This window comes from Gracilinanus agilis, chromosome 2 (genome assembly GCF_016433145.1).
Source record: "Gracilinanus agilis isolate LMUSP501 chromosome 2, AgileGrace, whole genome shotgun sequence".
NCBI lineage: Eukaryota > Metazoa > Chordata > Mammalia > Didelphimorphia > Didelphidae > Gracilinanus > Gracilinanus agilis.
This window is the reverse complement of record NC_058131.1, coordinates 229886189-229902717: the sequence shown is the minus strand read 5'-3', so window position 1 is coordinate 229902717 and position 16529 is coordinate 229886189. Positions and strand designations below refer to the sequence as shown.

Here is a 16529-nt window from a genome sequence, read left to right as displayed (position 1 = left end):
AGTGAATATTTCCAAACAGGAATTATGACTTATAAGATACAGCGTCATATAGATCTTTTTTAGAAACTGTTACCCAACTACAAAGCTGATTGGTTAGTTCATTTAGGAAAACCCATATTAATCTTAAGACAAATCACAAGACAATACCCTTATTAAGAAATACTGATGACCATTACCTCAGGGCTCATCTGATCAAGTTGGGAAAGCCAGTTATTTCCCGGTAAGGAAGGGTGTGCATACTTGGACTATATCGGGACATGATGCAGCACATCGGGACGTGAAACTCACATGGTCAGCATCTCATGATAGAAGTGTAGGAAAATATAAGTGAGGTAATGGGGTCACCAGGGATATTATAAAATAACTAGGGGGTTTGTGGGAACACACTCTGGGATTTAAGAGAGACTAAAACTGAACATTGAAGACTTGTACAGCTAAGCCACTCCCAACTGAAAAATAACAGCCAACTGTCACTCTGGCCAGAGGCCTTAAATTCAACAGACAAGGTTACAGGATGAAACAGGGTTTAATTAGGAACAACAAAAGGAGGGATAGGATTGTCTACTCTAAACCCTTAACACCTAATAACAAAATCCACAGGGACAGGGAAGGACTTATTCTACCAAACTAATCTAAGTGATCTAAACTAACAGGGCCCAAGGAGCTGTAAATGGAGTCTCTGGGTTTCTGCCTCAAACCTGGAACATGCCAGGCTTGAGTACAGCTAGGGCTTTGTGGCTTTGGGATTCTCACTGCAATCCACTGATGATCTCTGGATGCCAGTAGCTAAAGTTGTCTCAGGTACCAAGTAGAAAAGGTTTTGCTTGAAGCACTGTCCACCAGCTCTCAAACTCCTCCTCCTCCCATGGCTCTGTAGATTTGTTCTTTTGCTAGATGCCACACACAGGATCCCAGGGGAAAACAGGAAGCAGGATGTCCTTTGCTCTGAGGTCTCCCAGGCTGGCAACAGTTTTGCCCACCACTCATGGAGTCCTCACTCAGGGCCAAGTCACCTCTTCCTCTTCCTTCATTCCAACCTAGAATTCCCAGCTCCAGCTCCTTCCTGCTGTGTACGTAATTCCTAATCACTAACTAATCTACTCTTACTCATAACAGTTCCCCCCTTTGCACAAAGCCAAAATTACCAAAATTTTGGTATTTGTGCACTACAAACTAAACTAAAATTCTAACCCAAAATAAGAAACAACCTACACTAACTCTATTCTATCTAACACTATCCTACTTTACCCTATACTAGGGATTTCAGTAAGGAAAGGTAAAAAGATAAATACATTGAACAGTTACATAGTTCAAAGTATAAAACAACAAGTAACAATGCAAAAATTTCCAACAAAACCAACAAAATCAGCAGCAAATATGAAATATCAACACAAAAGTCAAAACAAACATCAAACATAACTCCTATTCTAATACAGAAATATCCTACCAACTAATAAATGCAAACCATTTTGGAAAATACATTTTAACACAACATTGCATAAGTCTTTACATCAAAATTAAAACAAAACAGTAAACTCCCTTATGCAAATTACATTTGAATGTTTGCAACTCAATTATATCAAAGTATTCACAGAATTTACACTCATACACATATACACGCGATACATACGATATATAACATATACATGTGTGATATGCATATATACATGTATGTACACATAATATATACATATCAAATATACATGTGTACACCCTTTACATATATGCACAACACTTACACTATAATGCAATTTGTGATGTGTGATCTGTAATATGTTATATGTTCTTCATGTAATGTAATTTTGTTATTTCTGTTATATCTGCACTTATCTTGTCCTCTAACCTAATCTAATACCATATCTATTTCACTATTCTAAACTAACCCTAAGGTATTAGTGTTTTAGTCTAGCTATATCTTATCTAAATAACTAGCTAATCTTTGTTAGTAACTATCCTTCCTTTGTTAGTATTTACTTATCCTATAGCTAATTATGACTTAGGGAGGGGTTGGAAATCCCCTTAGAAGCAGTTTTATGCTTTAATTAGAGATCCTTACAAAAAACATGAATTCTACTAATTGTAATTAAGATTATGATGGAATTATACTAATCATTTTAGAATCAAAATATTGATTATCTTAAACCTATCATTATCACTAAAATCCAATCAAGTATAAGGGGGTAGGGGTCTATCCTCCAGACAGTGATCCTCTTCCACAGAAAGAACTTTTGGATTCAGATGCAGATCAAAGCATACTATCTTTCACATTAGTTTATTTATGATTTTATTTTGGAGGTTTGGTTTTATATGAATATTCTTTTACAATAGTGACCAATATGGAAGTATGTTTTGCATGATAACATATGCACAATCCAGATCAAATTGCTTACCATCTCTGAGGGAGAGAGAGGGGAGGCAATTTGGATCTCATAATTTCAGGAAATGTATGTTGAAAATTGCTATTGCTTGTAATTGGGAAAATAAAGTATCTTTAAATTTTTTTTAAAAGGACTAATTTATGAAATCTTTTGCATTTCAGTACGAGGATGTCGTCCTGGGAAGATTGTGCAGATGACTGAAGCAGAAGTCCGAGGCTTGTGCATTAAATCTCGGGAGATCTTCCTTAGTCAGCCTATTCTTCTGGAGTTAGAAGCTCCCCTGAAAATTTGTGGTAGGTGGCCTATATGAGTTGATCATCTTCACAATTTGCAGTTCTTCATGCCTAGTTAAATAAATGTATTTGTATTATGATTTGAAGACAGGTTTAAATACATAAAATAAATAGGGATTACAAAGGAAACTAATTGTAATGAAGTTCATTCACCAAAATGTTTAAACAACAACAAAACCAAACCTCACAGGTCTCAGGTTAAGAACCCCTGGAATAGATTATCTGTGAGATGACTTAGGAGTTCTTAAAATTTTTTGGTGCTGTTTCATTCTGGCAACTAGACATGTATTTTTTATTACCGTATTTGTATTTTGCTTAAATTTTCTTCTCTACAGATTAACAAACTTGAAATATTTTTGCATGAAGTAACGCAATCTTTGTGTGTTGAAGAATTGATTCTTAAGATATCTGAAGACTTAAATGCAGGAAAAAAACATGTCTATAAAGCCAATCAAAAAATGGAATGCCCTGTTTTGCAAAGTAGGGGTTTCTTTCTCATTGAAGGGTCTCATTTGGAGTTTGAATATTATGTTATTGTCATATATTGGGAATTCCTGTTTTTGTATATTGTTCAAAGATTTAATAATATTCTTACGTTATATTAGAAATTCCTGTTTATATATGGTTCAAAGATTGAATAATATCGTTATGTTATATTAGAAATTCCTATTTGTGTATGGTTCAATTAGATGGCTACTAAGGTCCTTTACAATTCTAAACATTCTTTGATTACTGAGTCAAATATGGCTAAAGGAGCTAAGTACAAAAAAGTCACACCATTAAAAATTAGAAAAGAATGGGAGGGGGTCAGCTGGATAGCTCAGTGGATTGAGTCAGGCCTAGAGACGGGAGGTCCTAGGTTCAAATTTGGCCTCAGACACTTCCCAGCTATGTGACCCTGGGTAAATCACTTGACCCCCATTGCCCACCCTTACCACTCTTCCACCTATGAGCCAATACACAGAAGGTAAGGGTTTAAAAAAGAAAAGAATAAGATTTATTTTTTTTTTATAGCTATAAAGGTTTATTACCAGATTATATAAGTGAGAAGATTACAGTCTGTATCAGTGGAGGGATTCTAATCTGTGCTATAAAAATATAGATTTTGAAGCATTCATAAATATAGTGTTCTTCCTAACTTTTTTCTGGTAACATTTTGTCTACTTAGGTTTTTTTAATTGAAAGTTTAACAGTATCTTTTTGCCAAAAACATAAAAGATGTAAAATCATAATTCATCACTTGGTGATCTGTTATCAGCAAGTTTGGATGTAGACCAAAAAACCTGATTTATAAGCTTTGTTTTCTGATACAACTATTCTTTTGTAGCATTTCTCACTTCAGTAAAGACTCTTAGATTTGTCTTCTGCATTTGCTTTTTTAAAAAAGGTTAATTTAGGGGCAGCTGGGTGGCTCAGTGGATTGAGAGCCAGGCCTAGAGATGGGAGGTCCTAATCAAGGTTCAAATCTAGCCTCAGACACTTCCTAGCTGTGTGACCCTGGGCAAGTCACTTAACCCCCATTGCCTAGCCCTTACCGCTCTTCTGCCTTGGAACCAATATATAAGGTAAGGGTTTTAAAAAAAAAGTTAATTTATATCAATCACATAAAAAAATATTCTAAATCCCTCCTGGGGTATGATTGAACAAATTGTGGTATATGATGGTGATGGAATACTATTGTGCTATGAGGAATGATGAACTGCTTGATGTCTATAAAAACTTAGAAGACCTCCATGAACTGATGTGGAGTGAAATGAGCAGAAACAAGAGAACATATGTTGTACACAGTAACTGAAATATTATGGGACAATCAAATGTAATAGACTTTGCTACTAATAACAGTGCAATGATCTAGGACAATCCCCAGAGATTTATGAGGAAGAATGCTATCCACATCAAGAGAAAACTGTGGGAGTAGAAATACAGAAGACAGATATATGATTTTATCACTTGTTTATATGGGTATAGGACTTGGGGTTTTGGTTTTAAAACATTACTCTATTACAAAAATGAATAATATGGCAATAGGTATTGAATGGTATTGAGTGATAATACATGTATAACCTAATGGAATTGCTTGTCAGCTCTGGGAGGGGGAAGGAAAGAGGGGAGGGAGAAAATATGAATCATGTAACCTTGGGAAAATACTTAAAAATAAATAAATTTTTTTAAAAAGGTCAGTTTAATTTTCACCAGACTTTTCTAGCTTGTATTTTTTTCCCTAGAATTCCCCAGTTGTGCTACATTGAATGAACCTGTTCTTTGTACACTTAAAGTATTTATTCTTGTCTTTAGTGGTCTACCTTAGCTCACCTAGATCATCACCTTCAAGTAACAGTTTCAGAGAAATTAGAACAAAATTGCTTTGTAGTTAAATATTCTCATTTCGTATATTAATTTGAAATAAATTTCTTTTGCTTTTACTAAATTAAAAAATAAACACAACTCACTTCATTCTCAACAGAAGCCTAGCTTACTATTCTTTTTTACTTTAAATAAATAAAGAACATGTAGATAACTTATTAGTTGACCTAGTTAAAACATTTCGGTACAAAGAAATACCCCTGAGTAAAGATCTGTTAAGGTTTATAGATTTTAGAACTTTACTAAGAATGGCTCTTCTCTAAGGCAGTGATGGGCAACCTTTTCAGCTTGGTGTGTCAAAATTCGCCCCAAAACCGAGGATAACACTTTGAGAAAAAACACATAATTTTGTGACATTTATAGTTTAAATATCAAAAACTTATAATTGCAATATGTAACTATTTAATAAACCAAAATAAGTAAATTAATATAGGTAGAATTGTCATCTATAGTGCACAGTGTCTACACTACACTATAGCAAATGTTTCATCCATGGCATATAGCCATCTAAAATGGCTACACATGTCAGTGCTGACACACATGTCATAGGTTTGCCATCACCACTCTAAGGTGATAAAGATTTTAAAATAATTAATATTCTGTGAATATTATTGAATACAAATTTTTATTTGTAAATATTTCTTTTTATTAAGCTATAAGCCATTTGAAAGTTAGGGTATCTTTCCTCAACATAGCTTGACATTATACTCTGCCCTGGTAATCAGCAAGATTCAATAAGGTATAAAAGTTATGCCTAAATAATTTAATATAAAAATATACTTTTTATTTTTAGGAGACATTCATGGTCAATATACAGACTTACTTCGATTATTTGAATATGGAGGATTTCCACCAGAAGCCAACTATCTTTTCCTGGGAGATTATGTGGACAGAGGAAAGCAGTCTTTGGAAACCATTTGTTTGCTATTGGCATATAAAATCAAATATCCTGAGAACTTCTTTCTCTTAAGAGGAAACCATGAATGTGCTAGCATCAATCGTATTTACGGATTCTATGATGAATGTAAGTAAAAATGAAAGTTAAAGTAGGAAATTATTTAAATGTTATTAACGGGGTGGGGGAGGTGTATGAATAAATTAGAGAAATTTGTACATGAATATTTTGCAAAATAAAGTACAGCTTCTGTATTTCAAAAACCAGGCATTCTGAATAAGGAAGGAATGAGGAAGGAGACATATTTCTTAGTCTTTCATTTTTCTGGAGAAAAAGTTAGTGAGAGGGGAGGGATTTTTCTGTGAACAACTTAGTAGGATCTCGTTAATATGCATATGATTCTAAGATGAGAAGCACTCATTTGGAGCATTCTTGAGCAAGGAAAATAATGTACATAATCTTGAGTTTCAGGTAGGTGAATCACCTACAAAAAAGATTGTCCTGGATATTTTAGTCCAGTTTTTAGCAAATGCTGAGGAGTTGATTCTCAATACTTTTGACAAGCTATGTTAGTAAATTCAAAGCCATAAGAACTATTAAGCAGTTAAAATGTGTTGCTATTACCAATTTGTGCCATTAAACTTGGATACAAGGCTATTATATACTCTGAAGTTCACATCTGTCAGGGCTACTCTTTTAAACTTTATTATTCTCTTAAATTTTTTTTCCTTTTCCATTTTTTTTTTTAAGTTAGGAGATGTACCCTTGTGTGAAAAGTGTTTCCAAATGATGAGAGGTGTTCTTATTAAAAATGGTGAAGGCAGATATTAAAAGGGTGAATAGTATTTTAATAAAAGCCATGCTGATAGGGATAAAATCATTAGACCATGCACCTGTAAGTATTCAAACTGCCACCTCAGCCATTTTTACCTTTCGTACCTTCGCGCGCCCAGTAGCTCAAGAGCGTAGTTCAAAGTCACTTCCCCCTATTTAAAACAGTCCCTCACCTTGAATACATAATCCAAAACAGGAAACCCATTGGGGATCACGGGAAATGTAGTTCCAAGTATCCCAAGTAATTTTAAATAACACAGAGGTCAGAGCTCCCTTTTCCTACTCTTTTTGTTCATTTATGAGCCAAAAAGCCATCTTCTTGGCTGTTTTTGTATTCATTTTTCTTCTTTTGTGAAATCTATGTCAGTTCAGAGATTTATTTGGTTACAAAATGGATATATAGAAGGGGAAAGGAGAGAGGAGATATTTTGATTATAGTATTAAGTGTGAATTAGCTTTGGAATCTTCTAGTTTCTGTGTAACTGAACTTATTCTGGGTTATAGCATGGCATTTTGAATAGAGAATTAGCTTCAAAGCCAGAAAGACCTGGGTTCAAGTTCTACTCTTGACAGCTACTGATGGCATATCTTTGGACAAGTCACTCAGTTTCAAAGTACTTTAGGCCAGAGATGTCAGACTTGTGCTGCTTTAGACAGTTCTCCAAGACTGTAAATTGCAGGGAACATCTGTATTGACAGAAAGAATTTTTACTTTGAAGAGTTCCCTGTATTTATGGCATAGAGTATTTCTCTGTTTTTCTATTTTATGTCTATATTTCTATATTAATTTAATATTTTGTAATATAATCACCCGAGTAATATGTTAGAGACAGAATTTATTCAATTTCCTAAATAACAATTTTGACAACCAAAATTAATCTTTCCAGTATTTTAAATTGTTTTTGTTTAGCAAAACTTTCTTTTATCAAAATTCAAAATTGAGTGTGGAACAGTGCATTTTATTGGTTAGTTTTACTCATTTTTTTCCTTTAGCTTGTTTCTTTTAGATATTCTTTATTATGTGAGATAGCTCTCTGGGAGAGAGGAAAGATACGTTGGGAATTTTAGACAATATAAAGTTATCAATAAAAATATTTTAAACTCCGTGCAATTAAGAGTTGCAAAATAGTAGAATCTTTTTAGAGAGCGACCTGGCAGCTCATAGCAAAATTATAAGAATAATACTTTGGCTCACTGTTGGGAATAGATCCTAAAATTGTTCTCCAAAATAAAAACAAAAATCATTCCAAAGAATACAGAGAAACCTGCAAAGCAAATAAATAGAACCAGAAAGATGGAATTCCACAGTAAGAATAGTCATATTGGAAGGAAGTAAATGAGATTGAGTGGACAAAGTACTAGTGAGGATTTAGGGGGAAGAAATGAAAAATTGTTATTACTGTTTTAAGAAGAGTTTAATTGGTTGTATTGATATGCTTTAATTTTAAAAAGTCTTGCTAAGTAAATGAATGTTTTTGATAACTAAATTTGTATGAGAAAAGACTTAATTATCACTAAGTACATTAGAAATATTTGTTTTATTTCTATACTACTCGCCATAGATCATTTTCCTAAGGACTTTTTTTTTTTTTTAAACCCTTGTACTTCGGTGTATTGTCTCATAGGTGGAAGATTGGTAAGGGTGGGCAATGGGGGGTCAAGTGACTTGCCCAGAGTCACACAGCTGGGAAGTGGCTGAGGCCAGGTTTGAACCTAGGACCTCCTGTCTCTAGGCCTGATTCTCACTCCACTGAGCTACCCAGCTGCCCCTGGACTTTTTTTGTAAATCAAAACTTCCTGGTTTAGTTGTAGTTTTATGTACTTAAATAGTATATTCTTTTTAGAAGATTTGTGATTCCATGGTTTTCCTGTAATTAATATAAATCAGTGAGGTTTTACTCTATCTCCAGAGTCCTAGGGTTTTAAGATATCTGTGTTTACAGTTATTTTTAAACTATTTGAATTATTATGGAAATCCTTTTCCATTTGCCACAAGTGGAAAGACAGAATTTGACTAGCTTCGAGTACCAAGAGAAATTAAAGGAAAGAAGTAGTGAGACATACTCTGATAAGTATTATATTCAGCTCTTACTGTTGAAGTGTTTTGAGGCCAAGCTATAAAATTAGAAATCTAAGGAAACCATCATTTAGGGACCCTCCCCCCCCACCTGTGGATCACCTACTTGTTACTATTAACAAATATTAATAATATTGTTAATAGCAAAATGACAGCTTTATATTGAATTGCAGAGTATTTGTTTTGTTGTCCTTGCTTATAGCAAACTGCAGAAAAAAATTATAGCCTTAGCCTCCGTTTTTACATTGCTAGACATCCAAGTAGTAGTAAGACATTCAAAAGCAAAAACCAGCTAGTGTTTGGAATTACTCTCTCCTTGGATTTAGATTTAAACTTTGTGAACCAGTGGTCTCAACCATCTTCTTAAAAGTTTTAAAAAAAATCGACATTCTTTTAAAAATACCAGTACCCCTTTGCTCCCTCTTCCTCCCTCTAAATAGCCAAAGCTGGGGTAATTTGCCTAAATACAAATATTTAGTAGATATACTTTCAGTAAAGTTTCTTATTGTTCATTATGATCTTCATATTTGTTCTTAAATGAGTTCATTTTGGAAATAATCCTTTAATTTTAATCATGATGTAGATAGGGTATATGTGAATTCCTTTAAACTTATTCTGTACGTTGATCGTTTTAGGCAAACGAAGATTTAATATTAAACTATGGAAGACTTTCACAGATTGTTTTAACTGTCTGCCTATTGCAGCCATTGTGGATGAGAAGATCTTCTGTTGTCATGGAGGTAAACTAAGAAATTATTTTATTTAAATTTCTCTTGTTATGGTTAGTTTCCTGATAATAGAAGAATAATTAGGAAATCAAGCTACTGAAATTGGATCATGGGAAAACCAGCTCATGCATAAAATAAATACATGTATATACATGTAATCTTTAATAAAGAACTGTTACTTGAAGAATGAAATTAAATAATATGTTGATATCATTAAATTAAAAAAATCTGCCATTTTTGGAAGACTTTTTGATCTAGAACAGAGGTCATCAAACCATAACCCAAGAGTCAGTTGTAAAAAACATTCCTTATCTCAACTGGCTATACCCAAAAAGCAGGCTTACCAGCCCTAGATCTAGAATATTACTTTGAACTTCCATTTGCAAATGGAATTTTACTCTGATCTTGTTAGAAGATTTTCTACAATTGTCTTGCTACTTTGTTCCCTAATCAGTCCTAATTTCATTAAAAGGATCTTTTTTGTACACATAGAGTTTAGATTTAACATTACCTGTTGCAAAAATTTTCTCTGAATATGAATGTTGCTTTTCCATATGACCTATGCAGTATATTCAAGTGTGACAGATTAGTGCCATTCTGTCCATTTCAGCAGGTATTGAATATACTATCCTACCTTCTTTGTGGCCCCAGGGAACTTAAAATGCATCCAATCAGAGAGCAAATATTTATATATGTAAAAAATGTAAAAATAAATTCCAAAGTGTGTGGAATATAAAGTAAATGCTGTGAAATTTCAGGAAAAGTACAAATCAATAAGGCCTAGAATTGTTAGGGAAAAGCTTATTATAGGGTGCATAAGTTTCCAACTTTGATCTCAGCTACGTTTTGGAGAGAACATATTCCACATTTTCAAACTTTGTCATATATTCTGGGAATAAAGAGAGAACTCACCTGTCTCTAATGAAGAGTATATTTTGGCACCAAGCAATGAAATTAATTGTGTTATTAAAGGGGCACCAAATTATAAGGGACTTTACCAATCAGAGAGTTTGCTTTTACATTGTAAATAGACACATTCAAAGTTTTTAACCTGAGAAATAACATCATAAAACATTGTTCAGGGAAGTTGGCAGCAATTCAAGTACGGAATGATAAATATCATTCTATCTTTTAATACCATAAATATGCACAGTTATTTTTTGAAGTTAAAATAAATGAAAAATTAAACATTTTTGAAAAGAACATGAAAGCCAAAAAATTTTATGTGAATTTTCCAGGTTGCAGGGGTGCTGTGTCCCTAAGATATAGAAGAGATACCTGTATTTGTATCCACATCTTCCTACTTGCCACTGGTCTTTCTACTACTGTAGTAGACTGCTCCTCCTATAGTGATCGAATGTTTTAACATTATATTAAATATTCGATTATAATAGTACATACATATTTGTATGGCTGGCCATGTTCAGGGAGGTTCTCTTACTAGTTCTTTAAATGTAATAACAGTAGTGTGGGGCAGCTGGGTAGCTCAGTGGATTGAGAGCCAAGCCTAGAGATTGGGAGGTCCTGGGTTCAAATCTGGTCTCAGACACTTTCCAGCTGTGTGACCCTGGGCAAGTCACTTGACCTCCATTGTCTACCCTTACCACTCTTCTGCCTTGGAGCCAATACACAGTATTGACTCCAAGACTGAAGGTAAGGGTTTAAAAAAAAAATTTTTTTTTAAATAAATGTAATAGCAGTAAAGGAATGTTTTGTTTTTTAATTTTTTAAATCAAATTTTACTCTGAACTGAAATGCAAATAAAATGAATAGCATTATTGAAGCTGAGAATCTTTTAGGTACTGCTTTCTTTTAAATGTGCGTGCAAAATAAATTCAACATATTATTTTCAAAGCTGTCCCTTTTGTGATTCTAGCTTTCTTTCTCTATTTAAAAAATGCTCTAATTACCCTCCCCTTTTTCCCTTTATTTTTTCTGGAGGGTGGTAGGGAGGGAAATGGGCTCTTTTATTTTTAATTTCCTTTTTCCACCTAGTCCCTTTAAATTGGGGGGAAAAAAAAGATACTTGTAACAAACATGCATAGTCAAGCAAAACAAATTCCTACACTGGTTCTGTTAAAAAAATGTATGTCTCATTGTGCATCTTAAGTCCAGACATGATTAAACGTAATCATACTGCTCCAAAGAGAAACCTGGAGAAATCCCAGTAACCAGATAGCCCAATTAATAAAGCCCTAAGTGTCTTTTAAATTTTCCCTATTCTAATTCTATTGCTTTTCTTTGACTAATTTTATACTCTCTTAAAAATCAGTAGTATTTTTTGAACAGCACTTCCTAATGAGTTTATTATTTATCTAGGAAGAATATAAAGCACCATTTTTTTCTTAATCACTACTGTTTAGCCTTAAAGAGACAATATTTCATGGCTTTTCTACAGATCCTAAACTATCTTCTACCTCTTTACTATCTTCAGTAGTTGCATTGGGATTGTTTTGAGCAAGAAAATTAATTTTATAGACAGAAGAGAATGAAGCCAATAAAGAGAAACAGTCATTTTCTTATTGTACTCACTCTGTTTATCTTATACTTAGTATGGGCCCATGTACTTAGTATGCTCAGGAAATTATGAGTTCAAATGTGCCTCAGATACATATCTTTGTATTTCTAAGCAAGTCATTTAGCTTTGGTCAGCCTGAATTTCCTCAACTGTAAAATCAGGATGATATAGCACATACATTTGAGGATCAATTGAGATATGTAAAATGCTTTGCAAACTTTAAATGTAAATATTAGTTATTAACTATTTTCCCAAGGACTAGACCCTGGCATTTTCTGAATATTTGTAGTGTCTGAAATACTTCTAAAGCATTTTTTGGTTTTTGCATACTGGTAAGACTGATTATAGGGGTAAGAGTATATAAAGTGGTATTTGTTTTAAAAAGAATACAAGTGGCTTTCATAGAAGAATGGCGTGACAGGAGATGACAGTATACTTTCCTTTTCCCCCTTAGTTCCTCCTACCCTAATCTAATTTATAAATCATATTTCTACAGTAGTCTTTAGTACTCAGTTTTACACTAATTTTCCATCCAGATTCATCATACTCTGCCATTCTTAATTTCTTAGAAACCTAGACCCTCAACTTTTATTTATTCCTTATTTCTTTAATATTCCCCTATCCAAAGGGCTACATGTACCATGTTTCCAAGAACAAGCCTAATAATTAGTAAGTAAGCTTTTGTTCCCAAAGGAAATGTTATGATAAATTTCTTTTTTCCTTATTGTTCTTGTATTAGATATTTGCAGTAGTCTCCTGTGATCTATGGTCATCTTGTCCCGATCTCCCCTTGTATCCTATACTTCTATACAGCTGCCAAATTCATAAAAATTAAGCTCTTACTATGTAAAAGTCACTGATAGGAAAAGATTTAATGAATGAAACAATCCATTTCTAAGCATATGTGTGGCTCATTCTTACTCAAAAATATTAAAATGCCTCCCTATTGCTTCTAGGATAAAATACAAAATCTTCAGCCTAACATTGAAAGCCATCCAAAATCTATAGTTTTCATCTACCTTCCAAACCATGTTTGACATTTCCTTTCATGCATTCTATTCTAATCATAGTGACTTACTTCATATTCGTTATATTACCTTCCACCTGCAGGCCTTCACACAGATTTTTATCTGGAATGTACTCCATCTTCACATCTACTTCTTAGATTCCCTAGCTTTCTTTTAGGCTCTATTCAGATGCTACTTCCTATACTTTCCTAGTTGTTAATATTCCTGCTTTGTTGAAATTACTTGGTGTTTATTTCACTTTTACTTTTATCTACCTACATTTGACACCATGCCACCCCTTCCACACACATGAATGTAGTAGACTCTTTGAGGTAATGTATGCTATTAAAATGTAAAATAATAGAAAATAATAAAATTTAAATTTAAAAATAGATTTGAATTGCTTATAGGCCACATATTGGTGTTATAGATGGCACCATCCTTGTGTTCATTCTAAATGAGTTGTTTGTAAATTAAAGTTAGCATAATATAATGATGGAATGAGAAGATGGAGGACTAAACCTTTTTTCTAATCCCCATGATCTCTTAAACCTCATCAAAACAAATTCTGCACGAAAGATGAAGCAACTTCAATTATTTCCATGGTCGTTGGAGACCCAGAGTCACAGCAAATATACAACAAAACAACCCATGAACCAGTGCCTACCTTGAGCTCACGTGGCTCCCCTCTTGTACTTTCCACTGCATTAATAGACCTAAGGAACAGACATGGGGTGGGGGAGGGGGGCGAGACCCAATCTCACATGATCCTCTCACCCTTTTTCCAGTGCCATGGAAACCCTGATTCTAGGCTGTGATGGAAATGTTGTTAGGCCAGAGAACTGCGGGACCAAGATAATACTTTAGGAAAAGACACTGGAGGGAAGAGGCTTGTAGCACTTAACTAAGCCTAAAGAAAGGAGCAAAGCATCTAGCTCAGTGATTCCCAAAGTGTACGCCACCACCCCCTGGTGGGTGCTGCAGCAATCCAGGAAGAGTGGTGATGGCCACAGGTGCATTATCTTTCCTATTAATTGCTATTAAAATTTAAAAAACTATTTCCAGGGGTGCTAAGTAATATTTTTTTCTGGAAAGGGGACGGTAGGCCAAAAAAGTTTGGGAACCACTGATCTAGTAAAACCTAGTTCTGTTCACTCTTAAGTCACTTGAGGCAGAGACTTATCAACAGTGAGATACTTTTGAAATTCAGCCCCTCAAGGAAATCACCTTTCATAGGGAAAGAATCATAAGTGAGCAATAATGGAAAAACAGGGGCTAAAAAAAGACCGAAAAAATTACCAAAGACCCCAGGAATAAAAAAAACTGAAAAGAACTTGAAAATAGCAGAAAAATCAGAAGAGAAAACATAAAGAATAAAAGGAAATGACATCCTCTAGAGCTAGTAAAATTAGTTCAGGCATCTATGAATGAATACTTTAAAAACAAAAGAAAATGATATAACCATGATGAGATTGTAGACCCTATGGAATGTGAGGCTTACATAGAATCACAACTTGCTTTTCCTGGATGGTTCAGAAGAAAATTAAGAATTACAAAAGCAGATTTTTATGGCCTACACAGTAAAAACATGAGCTGAATGGTAAAATTGATATCTGCTATGTGGAGTCTCAAAGAAACAAAACAGAATAATAGAATTCTAATGTGTATATGCAAAGGTAGAAGAGAAGAAAAAAAGTAACATTCTTACTATGCAAGAAAACATACTGATCTCAAAGACAGGATTTATAAAGTATGAATGGTGGGAAAGAGCACTGGATTTGAAGTTTTTGGTTCATTTTAAAACTTGGCTTTGAAATTGTAGATCATTCAGATCACTTAACTTTATAATTTATCTTAAAATTATGAGGAAAGTGTAAGCTGTAAGTTGCTATATAGATGGGAGGTCTTATCTATGATTTTTGGAGGATGAACAGGTATGAAATAATGCAGCCTAGGAAGTGATAATTTAAGATGATTTTGCCCAAATCACCAGTAAAATGTAGAGCAAAACATATTACATCTTATTAATGTAGAATAAGGGATTAGACCTGTGATTTCTTTGGCAGAAAAATTCTGGATAGGGAAACCCCATATCAATGTAAGTCAGCACCATCTTCAAATGTATGATCTTCTAGAGAGAGACCTAGAGTAGAGGTGTCAAGTATGCCAAGTATAATAAAATAAATTAAGGATGCAATAAAATATAGATAATATAAAATTATTGGCCCCTGTCTTCTTGTGAATTTGACACTCCCAGCCTAGAGCCCAGAGAAACTATCTCAGCTAGTGTTAAAAAGGTGGTATGAGAGGCAACTAAGATAGGGTCAGATCTGGAGACAGTAGGTCCTGGATTAAAATCCAGCCTCAGATACTTCCTAGTTGTGTGACCCTGAATAAGTCACTTAACCCCAATTACCTAGTCCTAACTGCTCTTCTGTATTGATTCTAAGATAGAAAATAAGAGTTTTTAAAAAATTAAAAAGCTAGGGCAGCTGGGTAGCTCAGTGGATTGAGAGCCAGGTCTAGAGACAGGAGGTCCTAGGTTCAAATCCGGCCTCAGACACTTCCCAGCTGTGTGACCCTGGGCAAGTCACTTGACCCCCATTGCCTATCCTTACCACTCTTCCACCTATAAGTCAATACACAGAAGTTAAGGGTTTAAAAAATTAAAAAAAAAAAAATTTAAAAAGCTAGTATAGGTTATAGGTAGTACTGGAACCAAGGCTTTCTGGATATCAGTGCTAGTTCTCAATCCATTACAGTATATTGCCTCTTTATTTTGCATTTTTAAAAGGGTAGCATAGCATTAATCCTATAATTTCATGGGTTTTTTTTTTTTTTGTTGTTGTTTTTGTTTTTGGCACTTAAAAAGAACATCTTTTGTGGGGAGTTTGAACTTGATGGCCTTTAAGTCTTTTCTAACTGATTCTTTGATTTTGAATATTCTCCAACTGGTTTACAAGTTCATTGTACATTTAATATTTACTTAACCATAAAGATTGCCCTCTCTTTATGATGTAAAAATAGTCTTCCACTTTAGATATTAAAATTTAGAACTAGAAAATGACCATAGAGATTCTCTAGTCAGATCTGTTGTTCAAATAAGGAAACTGGAGACCAAAAAGCTTGTGACTAATAATAATAATATTGTTTGTATAGCACTTTAAGATTTATATAGTACTAAACAATTGGAAAGCCATTGATTGCTCATGGGTAGGACGAGCTAACATAATAAAAATGACAATTCTACCCAAATTAATTTACCTATTTAGAGCCATACCTATCAAGCTACCCAAAAACTTCTTTACTGAATTAGAAAAAACTATAACAAATTTCATTTGGAATAACAAAAGATCAAGAATATCAAGGGAAATAATGAAAAAAAAATGTGAAGGAAGGGGGCCTAGCAGTACCAGATATTAAACTATACTATAA

At 33.9% G+C, this 16529-nt stretch overlaps 1 protein-coding gene across 1 annotated transcript in view; it reads left to right on the top strand.

Moving 5' to 3' along the window:
- Positions 1-16529, top strand: part of PPP1CB (protein phosphatase 1 catalytic subunit beta) — an 82660-nt gene that overhangs the window by 45177 nt on the left and 20954 nt on the right. The window contains exons 2-4 of the mRNA XM_044663707.1: positions 2540-2671; positions 5829-6059; positions 9477-9581. Of these exons, the coding sequence (XP_044519642.1) occupies positions 2540-2671; positions 5829-6059; positions 9477-9581 (468 nt within the window). The remainder of the gene's footprint in view (positions 1-2539; positions 2672-5828; positions 6060-9476; positions 9582-16529) is intronic.